Genomic DNA, 21,801 nt, shown 5'->3' on the forward strand with positions numbered 1-21,801 from the left:
TCGTCCTCCCGCACAGGTACCGGCAGCGCCACACCCCATGATCCAGTGAATCCATGACTCCCCAGGCCCGACCCAGACGTCTATTGACCTCTGACTCACAGCCAGCAGAGACATGAATATCACTGCCAAGGTAAGTTAATCTCTCCACGACCTCAACATCCTCACCACAAACAGACACAGACAGGACAGCAGCATCCAAGATGTCACCGAAAGCCTGGATCTTCGTTTTGACCCAAGAAACCCGTAATCCCAGCTGCTCTGACTCCTCATTCAGCACCTCGAGGGCCCCCAAAATGATATCGAAAGTCTCTGCAAAGATTACTGCATCATCGGCAAAATCAAGGTCCGAGATCTTGACATTCCAAAACGATGCACCGCAGCTTGATCTCTCCGACATCCTCCCTAAAATCCAGTCCATACAAGTGCTGAAAAGTGTGGAGGCCAGCACACACCCCTGACGAACTTCAGTAACAATGGAAATATGTCAGAGGTGTTACCACCACACTTCACAGCACTCTCAGTACCAGAGTAGGGTTCAGACATCAGATCGATCAGTTTTGGTGGCACCCCACGAAGACCAGAAATCCTCCAGAGGACATCCCGATTCACTGAATCGAACGCTTTACAGAGATCAACATCGGCTGCAAGCAGCCCCTGCCTAAACTCTCGTCTGCGTTCGGTGAGGACACGAAGAGCAAGGATACGGTCAATCTTTGACCTCTTTGGTGTAAAGCCTGACTGCTCTGGACGCTGGTGCTCAATCAGATGGTGGCGAACCATATCAAGAATTATCCGAGCAAAGACCTTGCCCGGCACTGAGAGCAGCTTCACCCCTCGGTAGTTGTTGCAGTCTTGGTGATCACCCTTCCCTTTCCAGAGAGGAACAACAAGGTCCCTCTTCCAATCAGTTGGGGTGATGCCTGTGTTCCAGGCAGAGCACAAAACTGCATGCAACGACAAGAGTGCAGCATTTCCACCAGCATTGAGAAGTTCAGCATGGATGCCACAAATCCCTGGAGTTTTGCCGCGTTTCAACCACTTCACCACAGCCCGTGTTTCCACAAGCGAAGGTGGACCTCAATTGATTTGAGGGTCAGCAACAGGGATTGTAACACCCTTGACGTCCAACTCGACAGCTGGGGGATCAGCCTGGTACAACTGCTCAAAGTAACCGGCCCAGCGGGCCTTCACTTCAGACTCCTCTGTCAAGAGCCTACCACTCTCTGCTCTCACTTCAGTGGTCCGAGGGATGGGCTTGGATGAACACAATGCGCGAATTCCCCTGTAAGCGGGATGAGAATCACCTGTCCACAGGTGATGCTCTACTCCCTCACAGATTCCTCGCACATAGGCCTCCTTGTCCACCCTCAGTGCACGTACAGTTTTACGCCTCAGCTCCGTGAACAGCGCAGCTCTGCCATTCAGCCTGGCCCTGCGACTCTGGTCAATGGTATCCAGTGTCCCTTAAGAGACAAAATTCTTCTTTGCCCTGCGGTGAGTTCCAAGAAATCCACCGGCAACATCAAGGATGGTGGTCTTGAAGGCACTCCACAACTCTTCAGGACCCCCCAAAGTACCCAGACCCCCCAAGTGTCCACTCAGCCTGTTCGCAAACTCCTCAGCTACTCTCTCATCCCTGAGCTTGCAAACATCCAGCCGAGGCTGGGATGGTACCATTCTCCAGGATTTAAGGTGCAGCTTCAGAGTTGCTTCAACAAGCCTGTGGTCAGTATTGAGGAACTGAGCACTCCGGTAGACCCTGCAGTTCTGGATCATCCTCCAGCGACCATCAATGAGAACATGGTCAATCTCCTTTGCTGCACCTCCCAGCGTTGGAATACCAAGTCCAATGATGATCTTGTGGGTGCTGAAACCATGAACCATCCACCCTAACTCCATGACTTCTTGCAAACTCAAGGAACTTAGTGCGATTCTGGTTCATAGTTCCTGACCCATGGGGACACATCTCATAACCATCCCTATCAGTTCCAGTCGATGCATTGAAATCCCCCAAGACTAGAAGTGTATCTCGTCTGGGGCACTGATCAACCACAGACTCTAGCGTGGCGTAGCGAGCCAGACTGAATCGCCCAAAATCAGTGCCTGACCGCACTAATATTCTTGTGGCTGAATGTAAGTAAATACCTGCAACAATGTTCCAACATCTAGTGGAAAGCATTCCCAGAGGAGTTGCGGCTATTGTAGCAGCATTGGGGGTGACCAAGTTCATATTAATGCCCAGGATTTTGGAATGAGATGTTGGACAAGCAGGTGTCCACATACTTTTGGTCACGTCATGTGTAAATATATATCAGAAAAAGAGAATGAAGAATACTTGACCAAAACAGAACATTAGAACTGATCAAACATAACTGATGAGACAGCATTCCCAAAAGTAATCTGAATCTTTGTGGAAGGACCACATTTTTGCTGAGATTGAAATCTCTATTCAGTCTGAACAATGTTCTTGAAATTTATCTTTTCCTCATTAAATTTTCAGCTCTGGCACATACCTGAGAGACATTTCTGTAATACTCATCATGAATTATTCATAATGGATTGCACAAGTGCGTTTTACACAAAAGTGAAAAAGGATATTTTACTGATACATCTTCATAATTATTGTCAATTAAACATTCAATTTCACAAAACCTTTTAGTATTTCCAAAATAATCCCCCATTTGGAGGTCCTCTGAGGCTCCTGCTTTGATGAAAAATCAGTATTTATTCTCCTGTACAGAGAGATGTTGTCTTAGTTCATCAACACTTAGAACGTTGAATGTCTATTTCTCACACTGGAGTTTCATATTGGTATTTTTTGTGACTTGTAATGGATTGGATTAAGAGATTGGAGAGAAGTGAAAGTGTTCCTCTTCAGGCTTTCCAACATTTAAACATGTTTTTCTGGATTCCAACTTCATTGTTATTTTTGTGTTTCATATTTCTGTTTCCTGCACATTCCAGGACATTTTTTTGCAGTGCATGTGATATCAACATTGAACACATGTCCAGTGGAATATTTCAACCTGGTCAATTAATGCTCGGTGGTTTGTTTCCTTTACACAGAAGAGCAAGCATTGCTCCATTGAATCCAAAGGTCGGTCCTGAACCTGCCGTCTGTGCTGAGTAAGTATTCTTCAATCTTTTTTTTCTTTTCAATCAAAAAAATGAATTGAATAATTCAATTTTATTTTGACGTATCCATTTCTAGCGACACATTTTGAATATTCCTGGGGATTTCAACATAGTTTTGTTTTATGAACGCAAGAGTTTTGCCATTTTCTCCCACGATGAATTGTAAATTGAGGAAACGAAGGGATAAAAATCACTCTGTTTTGAAATTCCAATTTCTTAACTTCTCACACAGTTTTATTTACTATGATTCCACGTGTTCTTCAACGATTGCATATGTTGACTTAGCGCCCAGGAAACAGTCTCAGTATAAATAATTTAGGCCATGTGCCAGAACCACTAATTTTTGGCCACTGGTACCATCCGAGAGGAATAATGCTCATTGCAATTTTTTGCAACGTATACACCTCTAAAGTCAGAAACTAGCATTGCATTGGTGGTAGCTTTTTGTGTATTATTAGCCGTTTAGTAACCCCATCCCAAAATCAACTTTTCTGAAACCGGTGTAAGACAGAAGACATTTTGTTTAAAACCAATCGTTCTCTCTTATTATATGCTATATCTTCTGGGAAATTGTTAGGCACAGAGCTCATGTTATTTGCCTGCAATTGTAAAAGAAAGTGTTGACTACCAAAATGTGTGTGTTTGTCGAACGGACTGAAATGCACTGATATGTGCAGACTGCCAGACTGTGAGAATCAGGCATCCATCATTGAGTCAGATGATGGGGAAATTTTGATCAGGATATTGAAGAACTGCACAATGATTATGATTCTTAAGTTCATCTTGAACATTTTATATCACATACCATCAGTGCGTATGATCAGAGATTTCTTAGAAACTATAAAGGACCCATTTTTGGTTCATAAGACTATATGTTTATCAGCAACACATTGGGCCTAGGTAATGGCCTTGTTTGTGTGGAACACCACATTTGTGTTTCTATTCTGTAATTTTACGCCCTTCAACAGAAGATTGTGTTTCATTTTCACCTTTGACTCATTCATCAGATTGCACATGATATAACCATCTTGCTACTGTCTTATTGGTTTACATTGTGTAATACAGGTGTTTGATACCTTCATATGTGCATTATTGAGTATCTAAATCCCTGAAATTTTGTATTTTTTTAAGAACTTACAAGGAAAAAACATTAATGTTGCTCTTGAACATTTTATCATTTTCCTTTGTTTGATTTTTGGAAAGTATCCTTCAATAACAACAAGGAAAATATCATGACATTGACCAAACTGCATAAATCCATACAAATTAGGTATTTTGTTTTAAGTTGGGGGGAGGGGGTGGGGTAACATTGTCTGCTGCACAGATTTAGCATACAACATAATTTTTTTTTAGGTATTTGGATTTCCTCATAAATTTGCTAAACACCCAAGTAATTATATTGTTGCAGAACTTTTATTTACTTTCCACAGTAAATTATTGACAAATACACTTCTTAAGGTGGAATGATTTATCACACAGGAAATACGCACTGATATATATATATATATATATATATATATATATATATATATATATATATATATATATATATATATATATATATATATATATATATATATATATATATATATATATATATATATATTGTCACCAATGACATACATTTCGACCGAGGCATGTTTAACACTTTTTGTTAAGAGGCAAATCATCCAAGCAAAAGGTGAGACAAATTTCAATGTTAATGTTTGACGAATAAAAAAAAATGTTAAGTTGAAGGAGCATGTCTTACCTTGTATTGGCCATTTTGCACGAAAGCTTATTTCAGGGTAGGTATATAAACAAATTGATTAAACATTCAATATATATATATATATATATATATATATATATATATATATATATATATATATATATATATATATACACTTATATATATATATACTTATACATATTAGTCTAGTGTTGCCTCAGTGGTTACGATGGTGGCTTGGGATCCGAGGGTCCTGAGTTCAAACCTCGTTGGCTGCCGAATTAATTCAACAGGGGGTTGACTCAGCCTGCCATCCTTCTGCGGTCGGCAAAATGAGTACCAGCTTGCTGGGATGACCGAGTCATTCAAGTATCCTGGGTCAGAGTGGCGAACTGTCCAGGATTGTGCCAAATAGCCAAGGAGACTGCTTCGGTAGCACCAACGCTCTGCACAGGGTATGGGCCCAATGGATGGAGACATACATATATATATATATATATATATATATATATATATATATATATATATATATATATATATATATATATATATATATATATATATATATATATATATATATATATATATATATATAGTAATAGATTTCCGCCCGTTCGTCGTGAGCACGACCGTTTTAGCCCAATCCAGGCCGCATTTCCACCGAACGCGACAATCTAGTCATAGCTTCCAGACAAACACTGAAACCCAGCTATGGGTGTTTATAATACACCATAAAGCAGCCAATTCTTCTGTCCACGTGCTACAGGGTCAATCGCCGAATTATCGATATAACTAACTATTTGTGCATACAGAAATACCGGGAGTTTATACCTCGACGGGGCCTGCACGAAAACGAGCCGTTTCAGCGGCTCGTTCTGTATGCGAATGCCGAGCGGTTTTAATTCGACAGATCCCATCGGACCGATTCACTTTTATTCGCTTTATAAACAGCCAGCTAATTTCCCGAACGCACCATGGCAGTCAATGGAGAAAGTGACACATCGAGCGGGTGGCATTCAAACAACGGGTATTTATTTCCACCCAGCACGTAAGCAGTCAATGGGGGATGGGACAGGACACAAGCAAAAAGCAGACAGCCAAGTTCCATCAGAATGCAAGTATATACAGGCACTTAACAGTTATACTTAATGACAAGGCGCCAAAGACTTTCATGCAAAACCCAAGAAAGAATAGACTCGGGCTCGTGAGCCTATAATGCACTCAGGGCCGGGATGACCGGAATAGGCCCTGAGAGAATGGGCCGGCTACCTGGCCGCTCTGGTGGCGACTCGCTGGCCTTCGGGCCGGTGGCCTCTGGTGTCTCTGCTCAGTCCAGGTGGTGTAAATGCGCCAATCGCTTGAGCGGCTTGGCGAGCAGCTTACTCAGTTCCCCTCGGCAGTCCGCCTTCTCTGCGGCCTGGTCCGTCGGGCCTAGCGGATGACGCACTGGAGGAGTGGACGGGTCTCTCGCTTCAGGATCGGTTGCCCGGACCGCCCCCCCCCCAAACTCCGCACTCCGACTGGCTCCCTTGGTTGTGCTGGTGAACCTTTCAGCGATCTGATGGGCTCCAATTGCCAACTTGCCAACTCTCCAACAACTCAACTCCCCAACCGCTCAACTGCCTGGTTACAGCCGAATGTCCAACTCCTCCACTGCTACCCGGCCCAACTAACTTTGTCGGCGAGCGAACGCAGCTTTTTATAGCCACAAGGGGAGGGCCGCTGTGAGCTTAGCCACCCAAAATCAGCGCCTTCCCCCTTTTCACCTTTGAACCTTCACCCAGGCTGGATCCGCCCCTCTCACTTCCGATTGGACAGCTCGTTTCTCGGCAGAGGCCTTTTTGATCCGATTTTGCCGTGAAATCGCTGATCAAACGCGGACGTGGTTGAAATCGCCGATCAAACGCGGACGTGGTTGAAATCACCGATCATACGTGGACGTTGTTGTTGTCGTTGTTGTTGTTGTTGTGACCATGTGTCTGTTTTAAAATAAAAGATAGAGAAAGAATTATGGCTAACTCAAAGATGCACAGCCCAGCACACAAATAAATCCCTTTATACATCGGTTGGGAATTCTAACCAAGAACACACACTTATCGAAATAACTGACCTCTGGGGAACCTGACTGGTGTTCTGTGAATTTCCACAACCATAACACTACCCCCTCCCCTTTTTACAGACTCGTCCCGAGTCGTCAAATGTTTGTGTGCCTTCATGTGTAGTTTTCCCCTAGTAGATCTTACCTTTGGATCCCTGAGTGCAACATTTGGTGTATCCGTGTCCCAAATGTAAATAACCTATGGGCTGTGTAACTAACTAAACAAACTCACTCATACAGACGACTTACCTAAAATTGCCGGTGCTCTGAGAGACATGCAGGAGGAGCAAAACTCATTTACAATTTTAACTTATTCCTTAACCTTATAATTTTACACGAAACCATGGCCCAGGACTGATGGACTCTGTGGGAAAAAGGGCACAGCAAAGTTAGTCATAGTTTGTAAGGGTGAGTACCCTGCAGCTGAAGGTCAGATGTCCTCGGGGCCTGTTCAAAAGGCCCCGTTGTCTGTCACTGAACGTTTTTCATGTCTTCAGCTGCTGGAGGCAACTCACCCCAACCCGGCATGCCTTTGCCATCCCACAGGCCATTTGAAGAGGGTAGCAAGGCTGCCCAAATGCAGGGACAAGAAGGTAGCTGGCTGCCCAATTCAGTCCCAGACTTCCCCACTTGAAATGAACACAAGAATGTAGCCGGCTGCCCAATGCAGTCCCAGGCTTCTCCCTTGAAATTAACACAAATGGATGGATGGATGCAAAGCACAAAATGATGCACAGGCTGCATCAATGCAGTCCCCATGGTGTAGCTGCCTGCAGGGCAGTCTTTGCAAAAAGGATGATCCTGGCGCATATGGTGATGAAATGAACACAGGGGCAATTGCAAACAAGGGCAGCAGGCATGGGGTCAAGGCAGAGGCAGGCAGACAAGGCATGGCGAGGCAATGAAGGAACAGGCCGCTGTAGCACAACAGGCCGGCACCATGAAGCTGGCCGGCCTCTCTTCTCATTCTGGAGGTTTGTGGAGGGAGTGCGATGGTGCCAGCCGCTCTGAAGGAGGGCTCGGACCTACCCCACTGTTTCCCTCCCAACCGATCGCCTTTGCCTGTCTCTGTCCATACCCACTCCCTTAGTTTGCAAAAATCCAAATTTAGCCCCATCTTATTTATTTATTCTATGTATAGTTTAGTCTCCCTAACCCCCTTTATCATTTCTGTCCGGCTATAGTCCTATAGTCATCTATAGTCATCGAAACCTAGAGTCATCTTAGCCTACTCCCAACCCCTACGTTCCCTTCATGGAGGGGAATAAGGGAGGACTAGCGTTCTGTCCCGAGGCCCAATAAAGCCTCAGAAAGGACTCCTCAAATTTCAGTGATCTTTTTACCCAAGGTGGGTCAAGCGGCCCACTGCGAGCGAAGGGATGGATGGTGTGGAAGGGTGCATTTCACTATCTACCCAAACATTTATGAAACCTTAAACTACCTCAGGGCTTTCCAAAAACGCCTCTCACTTAATCTATTGGTTCTACCAACCAAGATCCCCGTCGCCTTTGTTGGTGTCCTCACAAATTTGGGCCTTGCCCTCCAATTTTCCTTCATGCCCACGCACGGTTTCATGGCTGGGCCGCGTGGCTCACTTGCCAGGAACTACCCTCGACCAAATCTCCAACTATGGCAACCCCGGGCCCTCAAATTGTCTCCGAGCATACCAGTTCCTTAAAATCTGGAGAGTGCACTCCTCGGCTACTCCTCCTCGATGCTCACGTGGAAGGCTGGTGCCACGGGCCCCTTTTCCCCGGGTGCCCGTGCCCACGACACTGCCCACACGGCCAATGGCGCTCGGGGTCCTGCCTCATGCGGGCCCACTATGCTATCCCAGCCCCTTTGGGGCCCTTGGCCTACCGCGGCCGACTAGTCCGGTGCCCGGGGTGCCCCCTAAGTGACACTCACCATTCGCAGCCACGCTCCTAGCCAGTCACCAGGACTCCTGCGCCCCTTGAAAACAGGTTTCGGGCCAACACTCGCACCAACAGCAAAACGACTTCCATTTTGTCAATTTGTCTAACCCACGAGCTAACATTACTCTGACCCCCAGGGTCCCTTGGGTGGGAATCACTCCTCCCCCCAATTACTCATCACACCATGCATACCACATTAGCTCCATTCACACAGGCCCACTGGCCCTCATTCACTCATTGTACACTTTTTTTTTACTCTTCAACTCATTTCACGCTCCCATCACTGAACACTGCCATTCTTCTCACTAAATCCCCTATCTATCTTGTGCTCCCTCGGTATCCCTTAAACTCACGCACGTTCTTTTAACACTACGTAGCTAAGCTACATCCCCACTACCATTCAAGGTCTGTCAGTGTCTGCAAAAATCATTTTCCATTTCTGAGTCCATCCTAAAATCCCTCGAACTAATCCATTCCACGGGTTTCATGAGGAACAACCCACGTCTCCAGAAAGCCAGTCTAACTAACTCTAACCTATCCCCATAACTCGTGGTTTTTCCCGTTCCATAAGCAAGGGGGTCTCCTAACCCCTGCCGAGGAATCCTATTTACTCAAAGTGGCGAGGCTTGCTTTCCTCTTCTTTTTTTTTTTTATGCGCAGTAGCGCGGCAAGGCACAACCTGCGCACTTTTTCCGTGACATCATGGCAGCTGCTCGCGCTTCGCGCACCTCGTCCCTTCCTCCCGGACGGTAACATCCGGTAGGGATTTCCCTTCTGCCGGAATCCAACCATTCGTGCAGCCATGACGCCACTGCGCATCACAAGCAAGCCTCGCGTTTTGAGGGGTTCGCCACGCGAGCCCGTGTGCTCTGCTCACCCGTAACCTGCGACACGGAATCCCCGATGACGTCACTCGCACCCCGTACCCGCGCGATTTCTCGTGCAGGCCGGGGCACGCGTAAAGCATCGGGGAAGCTGCTTCGCGCGCCCTACGAACAGAATACCAGACAGAGCTCTATACACATGCTTGTCTGGAAAACCTGTCCGATCCAAATTCACAATTCCCACCCAAACTTCTGTCCATCCGCGGGGTAGGATTGTATCCACCACGGGCGTTTCCGTTCCGGATCTCACTTGCGCAGGAGCACGCGTGGCGGCCTCATACGAAGCACAGCACGGACCGCGCGCGTTGCTGTGCGAATCCGGCAAGGTCCTTGAAACGGCTACGGCCGCGACATGGCCCTTGTCCCTCGTCTGGCACCGTGTTCGTCACCATTCAGCGCATGCACTCCCGTGTGCCATGATGCTTACACACCTTGCCATGACACTTCCACTCAGAGAGAGAGAGAGAGAGAGAGAGAGAGAGAGAGAGAGAGAGAGAGAGAGAGAGAGAGAGAGAGAGAGAGAGAGAGAGAGAGAGAGAGAGCTGATATGCATGGCTTCATCCAATATGAACCTTGCGACAGCTCTGAGGAGCTGCCACAACCTCCTGGCTGTGGACACACCTCATGACTCTTGAAAGCCCCCTGTCCTCCACACTCCCCTCTGGCCTCATGCTGTTGAGTGCAACATGTCTCCAAGCACAGTATGTCTCCAATCACAGCACATTTCAAAGTGCAATGACTTAAGTGAAGAAGTTTCAAAAGACAAAACACTGAGAGATGAGAGATGACAGATGGCCAGACTTTGTAGAGACAAGGTATGTGTAGAAGAATCTGGAGCCAAAATTACACAACATCAAAACCTCAAGTCACCTATGTGTCCCATCTTTTCTGGCCGCCTGTCCCCATTCTCAGTGCTGTCGCCCAAAACCATCGGAATCTGCCCCAGAGTGCAAGACATAGTTTCATTTCCCACGATTTGTCCCACACGGAGGGTCCTGTCAGACCTTTCCCATGGATCGGTCTGACTGTGACTGGGCTTGTACCCTTCTCGATACAGATTTCTCCTCTATCATGGTTTGGGGACATTTGGCCAGCTCATCCCCGTTTACAGGCACTTACCACCGTGGCAATTTTTCAGATGCAGGTGACTCATTATTTGGTAAGGGCAGCAAGGCGTGACTTAATCCAGTTCTCACTGAATTGAGGAAAGAGGAAGCAAGAGGAAGAAAAAAAGTTCAAGTATCCTGTGCTCTTGAAGCGAGAGAGAAGAAAAACGAGAGAGAAACGAAATGGTTAGATGTGGAGAATACACACAAGACATTCCAGATGATGCATATGCAACACATATTTATCCACATGTAATAAAATACACTTAAACGAAACATAATTTTAAATAACTATCATCATTCCATAGATCTACTCTTTGAACCCATGTGAGCCACAATCACAATACTCATTGATTGTTCGATTTTAAAAAATCACCCTTCACCTTTGCCTTGTGATTGTGAAGAACATTGTTTTTTTCTCTCACAGCTTCAGCATCAGTATTTTTCGTGGTGTTTTGGCGATGATTTATGCAGTTGATGAAATCAACAAAAACGCCTCGATTCTTTCAAATACATCGCTTGGATACATGATTTATGACTCTTGCTTTAACATGCATAAGACCCTCACTGGTGCACTCAGCTATCTAGGGCAGAAGTTCAGTGAAGATCTTAAAGAAGTTTGTCCAATTCATGCTGTGGTTGGAGAGTCTGGTTCACAACATTCATTGACAATTGCTCGTTTTTTCGCTCTCTTTTTAATTCCACAAGTAGGACTTTATTTTTTCATACAATTCTTTAATTTTATATGAATTGTGATTTCTATGTTATTTAACAGTATGGTAGAGTTTTACTAATGCAAGGCATCTTACCACACGCTGTTTTGCTTCAGATAAGCTACTTAGCCTCATGTCGATGCTTGAGTGACAAACACAAATTTCCTTCATTTTTGCGAACAATGCCAAGTGATACGTTCCAGTCTATCGCCATTGCAAGGATGGTTCGACACTTTGGCTGGGTTTACATCGGAACAATTGAGAATAACGAAGAATATGGGAGAGAAGGAATTGCACAATTTATTGCTGAATCGGAGGATTATGGATTGTGTTTTGCCTTTCAAGAAGTTCTGCCCAAAAAAGGGGATGTAAATGAAATAAAACGTCTTGGTAAATCCCAACATGATCGACTCATTGTGCAAGATAAAGTATATTGTAATGAGGAAAATTCCTCTGTTGTTAGTATCTTTAAAAGCTCAAAGTAAATTGACATTGGAGATATATATATATATATATATATATATATATATATATATATATATATATATATATATATATATATATATATATATATATATATATATATATATATATATATATATACACATATATATTACATCTTTAAAGTACAATTATTTTCTGAGCATATTTGGAAACTGTTTCAGATCATATTCTTAATTATTTTCATTAATTAATAGAGCAGAGGAATAACAAAGACATGAAAACACAGAATTTAAATTCTCTTTGTTGTTCCAGGTGTAGTTGACTCATAAAGATGTACAATGAATATAATTTTATTCTGATTTTTTTTTATATCAATCAGGAAAGGACATTGCAAACACGAAAGCAAAAGTCATCTTGGCTTTTACTTCTGTACCAGATTTCATGCCTATCATCAGAGAAATCTTACGGCAAAATATCACAAAGAAGCAATGGATCGCCAGTGAAAATTGGATTGATTCCTCTGTAATTTCAGCAAAGAATACCATCAAAATGTTTGAAGGCACAATTGGTTTTGCTTTAAGTCGGGGATACATTGCAGGTTTCCATGACTTCCTCATTAATTTACAACCAAGTCTTCTTCTGGATGTGAATAAAGTTGCAAGTATTCAAGTAAAATTGTATGAACTTTCTTCCCGCAATGATGATATGAACACTAAAAATAGTTGTATTCATGTGGATGTGAAGCATCCTGTCACTATTTATAATAATTTAAAAACATTTGTGAGAAGGAATAATGGAGTTTCCAATGAAATGACTGATAATAAAACTATTAATGTTAATGATTTGTTCAAAACAAGTTTGTCATCAACATATCACTTACAACCTGAAGCAGTCAAGCAGAAAAATCACAAAAATTTAAATGAAAAACAAATAAACAAAAAGTTCACCCTTAACCAAACCGTTTCCATTATAATGAATCTAGAATCCACTGCTTTAGACATGCTTCATACCAAAACAAAGCTTATCTATGAGAAAGAAAAGGCATCAGTGAACATATTTTTGTTAGAATTTTGGGAGCAGACGTTTGATTGCATGTGGAGTCCAAAAGATGAGACTTCACACGTGTGCACAGGAAGTGAAAATTTGGAATCAGTTGACACAGATCTGACTGATGTATCTCATCTTCGAGTCAGTTACAACACGTACCTGGCTGTGTACGCGATCGCAAAGGCTTTCCATAACCTTCAATACTGTGTGCAAATGAATGACATTTTATTAAATATTACTTGCGGAGATATTCCGAGTTTTGAGCCATGGCAGGTGAGAGTGCTGTTAGATTATACCTTTTTGTTTTGCTGTCTTAGTATGAAGCTACTTTATTTCGGTAGTTAGGTGATGTGAATTAATAATTTTGGTGTTCATTTGTGCATGGAAATGTACATTAATTTTTTTTTTTTAAAAATTGTAAATTACTGAAGTTGCTCAGTGTCTTTATTTTTTAATACATCACATTCTTCACCTCAAATGGCAAGCCATGAAACATCTTGCAAAGGTCATCACTGCATTCCAAAAGCAGTCTTCATTGTTAGTCCTGTTTGAACATTTGAAAGTCTACCTCTGATGCATCACCACAGCCATGCACTCGCTTATCTCACAAGGATGCACATCGACCTTGTACACTGTCGATGACGATTAAACCCATCAATCTGCACTATATCGACACCACATTAATTCCATGTAATAGTTTATCAAGTAATAGTCACTGGGGGAGCAAGTGTGGTTTGATGATGGTGTGAGTATAAGAACAGTGAAGAAAGCACATGTATCATCAGGGTGTTTTGTGTACACGTATAATACGTCCAAAAAAGAAGTAATTTAAAATTATATAAAAAAAAGTTTTTGTTTTGTTTTGTTTTTGTGGAAGGGACGGAGGGATAGTGTGAGTAGGATTCCAAGGTGAGGAATGAAAAAGGAAACAGCACATTCACCTTTAGATGAGACCTTCTTACATATCACAAAATACAAATATATGCAATCACCCATCATACCGACCATTTCTGCCCATATCCACGTGTTCTATCCCCAATCCTTCCAGGTACCCATCGAAGTCAAATTTAAGGCTTTCTACTCTTTTATTTTCTCTACACACTGTCGAGGCTCGTATGAGAGCTAACACACAGAACGTGCAACAAGGGGAGCAGGAGATAAGATAGGTGGGAGAGGGAAGGAAAAAACAATGCGAAGAGAGTTATGAGGAGAACTGTGAAAGGATGAGGGATGGGGCAGGGTACACAAGGGAAACAAGATGTCCACAACAGAGACTTTCAGGTCCTTATACGACAGCGACTTTCAAGATGGAAAGCACGGAATTTTGAGGTGGGTTTGGGGTGGATTCGTGGGGGTAGAAAAGATCGTGGTTTTGGATGGGGGAAGATAAGAGATGGTGGTGAACAGCTCTTTTGAAGACCTGAAAAGAAGAGTGGGACTGAAAAGAATCTGTGAGTTTGTTCCAAAGGCTGAAAAAAGAGGAATGAAACGGTGGAGGTGAGGAATGATTCGTGATTTTGGTAGTTTTAACAGAAGGAGTTTGCTGGCAGACCTTGAGTGCCCTGTGGAAAAATGTGGGGGGGGGGAAATATCTCAGAGGGAGCAGGGGGGTGAGGCCAGAGAGGAGACGGGTGAAGACAGAAGGACCAGCGACCTGCCTGCGGTGAGAGATTGAGAGGCCCAAAGACTCAGCCTCATTGCAAGAGATACCAATGATCCAAAATGCCTTAGTTTTCACTTCAGGAAGCTGAAAAAGGTGAGATGCAGGAGCACCAGCACATCTGGTAGAGCAGAACTCCATCAGGCTGAGGACAAAAGCTTTGTATGTGGTCAGGACCTCAGGTGTACCAAGGAAGAACTATGCACGATAGTAATGCCCAGTCAGCGACTGGCTTTGGAGGTCAGCTTGGAAATGGGGCTTTCCCAGGAAGGATCATGGCAGATAGTGAGACCCTGAAGATTGAATGACAGGACTTTTCAAGAGGATTGTTGAGAAATTAGATGGGGGGGTTTTCCAGACGGTCCTTTCGGAGAGACATCATAAGGGTTTGAGATTTGACAGGGTTGAAAGACATGTTCCACGTGTTGGACCCGCTTGTGACTTTATCCAGATCTGCAGAGTGAAGTGGCTGCAGCTTGCCGATCTAACAGATGACAGATGGTACGACAGAGGTGTAGTCTTCAGCAAAGAGATAAAGAGGATTTTCCGGAGAGTCAAAGCGGTCATTGATGAAAACCAGAAAAAGTTTTGATCCTAGACTGTGAACTATGAAGTGATCCTAGACTGTGAAAAATAAAACTGTGAATCCCATCCCTTGTTGAAAAAGACCCACTGTTACAACTTTTCGTTTCTCCATTCTCGTAATGCTCCTTAATTTCATCCCTCACATAATGTCTTTAATCGCATCTCATACTTAAAAATGTAAAAACTCCCAGTTTTCAGTGCATGTTCGTGCCTCATCATTCATCCTTTTTTTTAGAACTTCATTACCAGTTCTCCCCCCCCCAACTTAAATCTACCTCCTCCTAACCCCTCACCTGTTATCCCCACTCCTTACACCTCCCATATTGTCGCACAACCTACGTCCGCTCTTGGCACTTCTTCAGTGTCTTCTGCTTCAGTATCAGCTCCTCCTCCCTTCCTATCAAAAACTTCCCCTCACCCAACTCCTTCCAATCTTCCCCCTCACTCCCCCTCCCAAAGTCACCCCCCTCCTCACATCCACAAAGCTGCATCCATCCCCCACCCTCTCTCTCTTCGATCTCATCAATCCAAACTCGTCCAATCTTCAACTGCACTCTGCCCTCTATCTTATTATTCCCGACTGTACCTCAACCCATCACCACCAAACCTGTACTCCTCATCCGGCCCTCTCCCCAAGCTCTTCTGCAATCCCTCTCAGCTGCCTCCTTCCCCCAGCCTCTCCACAAAGCTGCCTCCTTCCCCCACCCTCTCCACAAAGCTGCCTCCTTCGCCCACCCTCTCTCTTTTCATTTCATCAATCCAAATTCCTCCATTCTTCAACTGCAATCTGCCCTCTATCTTATTACTCCTCACTTTACCTCAACCCATCAACACCGAGCCTGAACTCCTCCTCATCTGGCCCTCTCCCCAAGCTCTTCTGCAATCTCTCTCACTCTTTCAATAACTCTCCTTACCACCCTCTTCCTATCCTCATCCTCCCTCCACTCCCCTCCCTATTTCTTAGCAGTGTGTACCTCAAACATATCGGGCCTTCGCTCAAACCTGACAGATATTTCCATACAGGTTGCCACTGACAAACTAGAAAAATCTGCTCAACAGAAACTTTCCCCCTTGAAGACATCTCTGACTCCTTAGTATCTCTCACTAGTCACTCCCTCCTCTGGTATGACAGACCTGAGAATCGTGCTGGCAGCAGAGTGACTCTTTTCATCAAAGACCCATTCCACACCCTCCATGCACTGCCCTCTCTCCCCCACACCCCCACCCCCAAGGAATACCTTTGGCTACCGCTTCCCCTCCACTCCCCACTCATGTTTATATGTGTGTTATACCGTTCACCACACAGTGATGACTCCTTTTACATCTCGCTCTCTGAAAGCATGGACCAACTTCTATCCACTCATCCCAACTTTCACTTCCTCTTATGTGGTGACTTCAAATGTCATCATTCCAGTTGGCTGTGTGTGGGTACCTCTCTCACCTTCCATGCTACTTCAGCAAAAGACTTCTGTGACTCATTGGTACTGACACAATCTGTGAAGTTCCTGACCCAGATCTCAACCAATGGTACTCCATCTGTTCTGGATCTGATTTTGTCCAATTTTCCTGAAAATATCTGCTGTTCTTCCTCCACTCCAATCGGTTCATCTGACCACATGCTTGTCGAAATATACATCTCTCTGGCTGTTATTAAAGAATCACCTCAGGGCGGTCGAGTCTGACATTTTACTATTGCTGACTGGTAGGGACTTCAAGCAGCCATCAAACTTCTAGACTGGTCTCCCATCTCTAGTTCTTCTGACATCAACTCATCCTGGGAATTCTTTCAAAGAATCTTGCTCTCTCGCATGTACAGATTTATCCCATCTCTTCTTCAGTTGACCTACCCTTCTTCACGCCCATGGTGCACTGAAGGTTGTGGCGAGGAAGTTGTCCTGAAACAACTTGCTTCACCATATGTAAGGCTAATCCAACCGAAGGCCATTTCAGTTCCTTCCACAAAGCTCGGAACAAGTGTGTATCTACCCTCAGGAGAGCCAGAAAACAACATCTTTCTCATCTCAAATCTGAACTCTCAAACCTCTCTCAATCCTCCAAATCCTCATGGCATCCAGTTAAGTCTGTTTATGGTGCATGTACTCCCTACATCCCTTCCTTACCTCAAATAGCTGCACAGCTGACACTGCATGGGAAAAGGCTGAATGCCTTAACCCTGTGCTTGCTTCTAAATGTTGCGTGCCAAACCTGTCGCGTTCTATACCCACCTTACCCATTTGTACCCAGCTGTTTCTGGATTATGTGTCCTTTTCTCCTGACAAGGTGGAGGGCTTGCTGTTCAGATTTTGCAATTCTCAATTCAGATTCTGCAATGGGTCAAGATGGCATCATCACATGTCTCCTAAAAACCTGCTCTGCTGCTCTTGCTCACCCACTCTCTCTGTTCTATTCACCCGATCATTTGCTCACGGTCATCTGCCATCAACTTGGATATTGGCAAACATTACTTCTCTGCAGAAAAATGGTGAAAAAGAGATCCCTGCAATTACAGACCAATCAGCCTTCTCACAATCATCAGCAAGGTTATGGAATCCATCATTGCTTCAGACATTAAATCCTTCCTCTTTTCCAATGGCCTGATTTCCTATCATCAATTTGGTTTCAGAACAGGTCACTCTACCCTAGATATGCTGCTTCTGCTCTCCCAACAATGGATGGAGGTACTCAATGCCGGACATGAAATCAGAACCATATCCTGAGACATATTGTGTGCCTTCGATATTGTCTGGCACCCTACCTTGTTCACCAAACTCTCTTCCTATGGTATCCAAGGACATCTCCACTCATAGCTCACAGACTTCCTCTCCTGTTCTCTGCCTCTTTGGAAAATCCTCTCTATCTCTTTGCTGATGACTCCAGCCTCTGCCATACCATCTTTCATCACGCATATCGACAAGTAGCAGCTTCTGCACTCTCTGCAGATCTGGATAAAATCAAAAGCTGGTCCAACACATGGAACATGTCTTTCAAGCCTGACAAATCTCACACTCTCAGTATGTCTCTCCGAAAGGACCATCAGGAACCCTCACCCTTTCCCTCCATCTGCTTTCTAAACAATCCTATGGAAGAAGTCCTTTCATTCAAGAATCTGCTTCTCACTATCTGCCATGATCTTACCTGGTTAATGGGAAAGCCACATTTCCAATCTGGCCCCCAAAGCCAGTCACCAACTGGGCATCCTCCACCGAGCAAAGTCTTTCCTTGAACAACTGAGCTAATGACCACATACAAAGCTTTCTTCCTCAGCCTGCTGGAGTAGTGCTCTCCCCTCTGGACTGGTGCTCCTGCCTCTCAGCTTTCTCAGCTTCACGTTGTGGAAGCCAATTAATTTAGCATCATTGGCATCTCATGCTGTGAGGCTTGGTCTTTGGGCCTCTCAATTTCTCACCGCAGGCAGGTCGGTGGTCGTTCTGTCTTCCACCATCTCCTCTCCGGTCCGGCACACCTCTGCCTGTCTGTGATATGTGCCCCCCCCCACCCACACACAAACAAACATTTACACAGGGTGCTCAATGTGCGCCAGCAACTCTCTTCTGGTAAAACTTCCAAAATCACGAATTACTGCTCACCTTCACTCATTCATTCCTCTTTCTTTGCCACCTTTGGAAGAAACTCCCACACTCTCTTCAATCCAACTCTTCCCTCCAGTTCTTCAAAATGGCTGTTCACCACCATCTCTTATCTTGCCACATCCCAAAGCAAGATTATTTCTTCCCCCTGTTAATCCATCCCTCACCCACCTCCTTCATATTCCCTGCTTTCCGTCCTGAAAGTCCCTGTCGTGTCCATCTTGTTTACCCTGTGTATCCCTCCCCATCTGTCTCCCTTCCACAGGTGTCCTCATGTCTCTGTTCCACACTGTTTCCCCCCCCCTCTCTTGTCTCCTGCAACCCTTATTATATATTCTGTGTTCACTCTCATACAAACCTCGACAGTGTACAAAAAAAGATTCCAATTACTTCCTGTCCCTAAAACGTCATTGCCCACACCAATTTTCCAAGGGGAGGCTAACATCTTTCACTCGACTTATAAATTTCAAGACAACACCACATTTTGGCCGTATGCCACCACTTCGGCCACCCTGTCTTCTCGCCATGCCCTTTTCAGAGGACGGCGGTGTGGGTTTTTGCGGTACTTGACAAATGCAGCACCAGATGACCGCTTTACCCCTTCACAGCTTCCATTGCAGATATTTTATCCATCTGCCCACAGGTTTCAGCTTTGTAAGTCAACAGCAATTTTTTTTTCCTGAGATAGGATGACACATCAGATTTGTGGATTTATCACTGAATTCATAACAAATTGGTGTTGAGAAGTAGTGAAAGAAAAACTTGTATTTGTTATTTTAGGATTGTTATATAATCCAGCAATTATTTCACAGTAAATCCAGATTGAATTTATATTGGAAGAGATGCTCATGACATTATCACGATCAAAGGCACAGTTACTATACACCTTCATCATGTCAAAGGGCAACACATGGCCCATCACAGTCACTGATGAGTGGGTCGATGAGTGCAGCAGATTTGCCTTTTAAAAACTCTGAGGTTTTCATAACCCTCCAATGTCACGGCTTCCATTATCATGGGTTTATATCAATCGCAGGCAACCCATAGTGTTCTGATGTAGTTATTGCGATATTTATTTTCGGCGATTCGAGGGTTGTGAGCAAAGATGAGTCATCATTTTCATCTGTGCATACAAATTCCTCCCTTGAGGAGATTTTTGTTGATTCTCGTGCACCGTTAATTGTCGTAATCAGACCAGCATATGGGAACGAAGCTAAATTTAACAAGAAAAAGTGTACTCAGATATTGCAGACCCTCGCCAGGCCTTGTTTTGCGTGGTGTATTTTGTGTGGCGTTTGTGTGCTGGTGTGATACGTAATTAATATAAGACATAATTAGAACTGCCAATTTATAACTAGTGGCAGTGATGATGATGAGTACCAAGACATCGCGCTTTGATTGGACACCTGACATTGACCCATGAAGTTTATCATTATTTTTCAATGGAATCTATAATGGGATAAAAATTAATTCAATTCAAATCAAATGGAATACCAAATGGGTCCATTCCTGCATTGGAGTCATCAGAGGGAACCCAAACAAGCAAAAAGCAAAGATGAAATCATCAGGAGGAACCTCGATAGGATTCACCTTTCAGCTGCTACTCCTCTACCCTCAAACCCATCCAGGCACAGCCAATTTTGCCTCATTCAAAATAAATAAATAAATAAATAAAATGAAGTAGAACCCAAATCAATATATATATATATATATATATATATATATATATATATATATATATATATATATATATATATATATATATATATATATATATATATATATATATATATATATATATATATATATACTGCCAGACAATGTGTCTGATCACATTGAAATAAAAACATGTATTCTCCATCACTACTACATCATAATTGTGAAGTTACATGTCGATTGATTAAGCAGTTCCAGAGGGAACAATAGTTAATATTTTTCTTCAATCCAATATGGCTGGCAAATCATGTGATATATCAATTATTCCTTCACAAACTTGTACACCCAATGCTTTGGGAACACTTGTGTGAAGCTTCCTCTTGATCTGTTTTGCCGTTTTGGAGAAGAATATTTTTTTATGAGTTTTCCGTTAAATCCAATATGTCTGCCCAACTATGTGACCGAGAGTCGTCGCCAAAATTTTTTTTTTTTTTTTTTTTTTTTTTTTTGTATACCTTGGTCGAGGCTCGTATGAGAGCTAACACACAACTCACAGCAAGGAGGCATGAGACAAGAGGGGCGGGAGTGGAAGGGACAAAACATTGGGGAACAGACACAGGTGAACTGTGGAAGGGGGAGGGATGGGGATGGGACGGGGAACATGGCGAGGGGAAGATGGACATTAAAGGGACTTTCAGGAAGGAAAGCAGGAGAATTGAAGGAAGTGGGCTTGGGTGGATTATCGGGGTAGAAAAGATCGAGGATTTGGATGGGGGAAGATAAGAGGTGGTGGTGAACAGCTGTTTTGAAAGCCTGGAGGGAAGAATGGGAAAGAATAGAGTGAGGAAGTTTATTCCAAAGGCGGGAAAAAGAGGAATGAAAGAGTGAAGATGAGCAGTGATTCGTGATTTTGGTAGTTTTACCAGAAGGGGGTTGTTGGCGGACCTTGAGCGCCCTGTGGAAATGTGGTTGGGACAAATCACAGAGAGAGCAGGGGGGCAAGGCTGGAGAGGAGTCGGTAGAAGACAGAAAGACCACCGACCAACCTGCGGTGATTGAGTGAGAGGCCCAAAGACTCAGCTTCATTGCGGGAGATGCCAATGATCTTAAAAGCCCTGGTTTCGACAGCGTGAAGTCGAGAAAGGTGGGAGGCAGGAGCACCAGCCCAGAGGGGAGAGCAGTACTCCATCAGGCTACGGACAAAAGCTTTCTAAGTGGTCAGGAACTCAAGAGGTCCGAGGAAGCACTTTGCACGACGG

The 21,801-nt window shown here is 44.0% G+C and overlaps 1 protein-coding gene across 1 annotated transcript in view; it reads left to right on the forward strand.

Annotated features, from left to right (window-relative positions):
• The first annotated feature begins 2,766 nt into the window (after positions 1–2,766).
• The window catches only part of LOC147035794 (extracellular calcium-sensing receptor-like), a 32,274-nt gene continuing 13,239 nt past the window's right edge, over positions 2,767–21,801 (forward strand). The window contains exons 1-4 of the mRNA XM_085847504.1: positions 2,767–3,126; positions 11,278–11,557; positions 11,680–11,953; positions 12,387–13,327. Of these exons, the coding sequence (XP_085703630.1) occupies positions 2,831–3,126; positions 11,278–11,557; positions 11,680–11,953; positions 12,387–13,327 (1,791 nt within the window). The 5' untranslated portion in view covers positions 2,767–2,830. The remainder of the gene's footprint in view (positions 3,127–11,277; positions 11,558–11,679; positions 11,954–12,386; positions 13,328–21,801) is intronic.

The sequence above is a fragment of the Eptatretus burgeri genome, chromosome 1 (genome assembly GCF_056783735.1).
Source record: "Eptatretus burgeri isolate ZD-2024b chromosome 1, Ebu_testis_v1, whole genome shotgun sequence".
Lineage (NCBI taxonomy): Eukaryota > Metazoa > Chordata > Myxini > Myxiniformes > Myxinidae > Eptatretus > Eptatretus burgeri.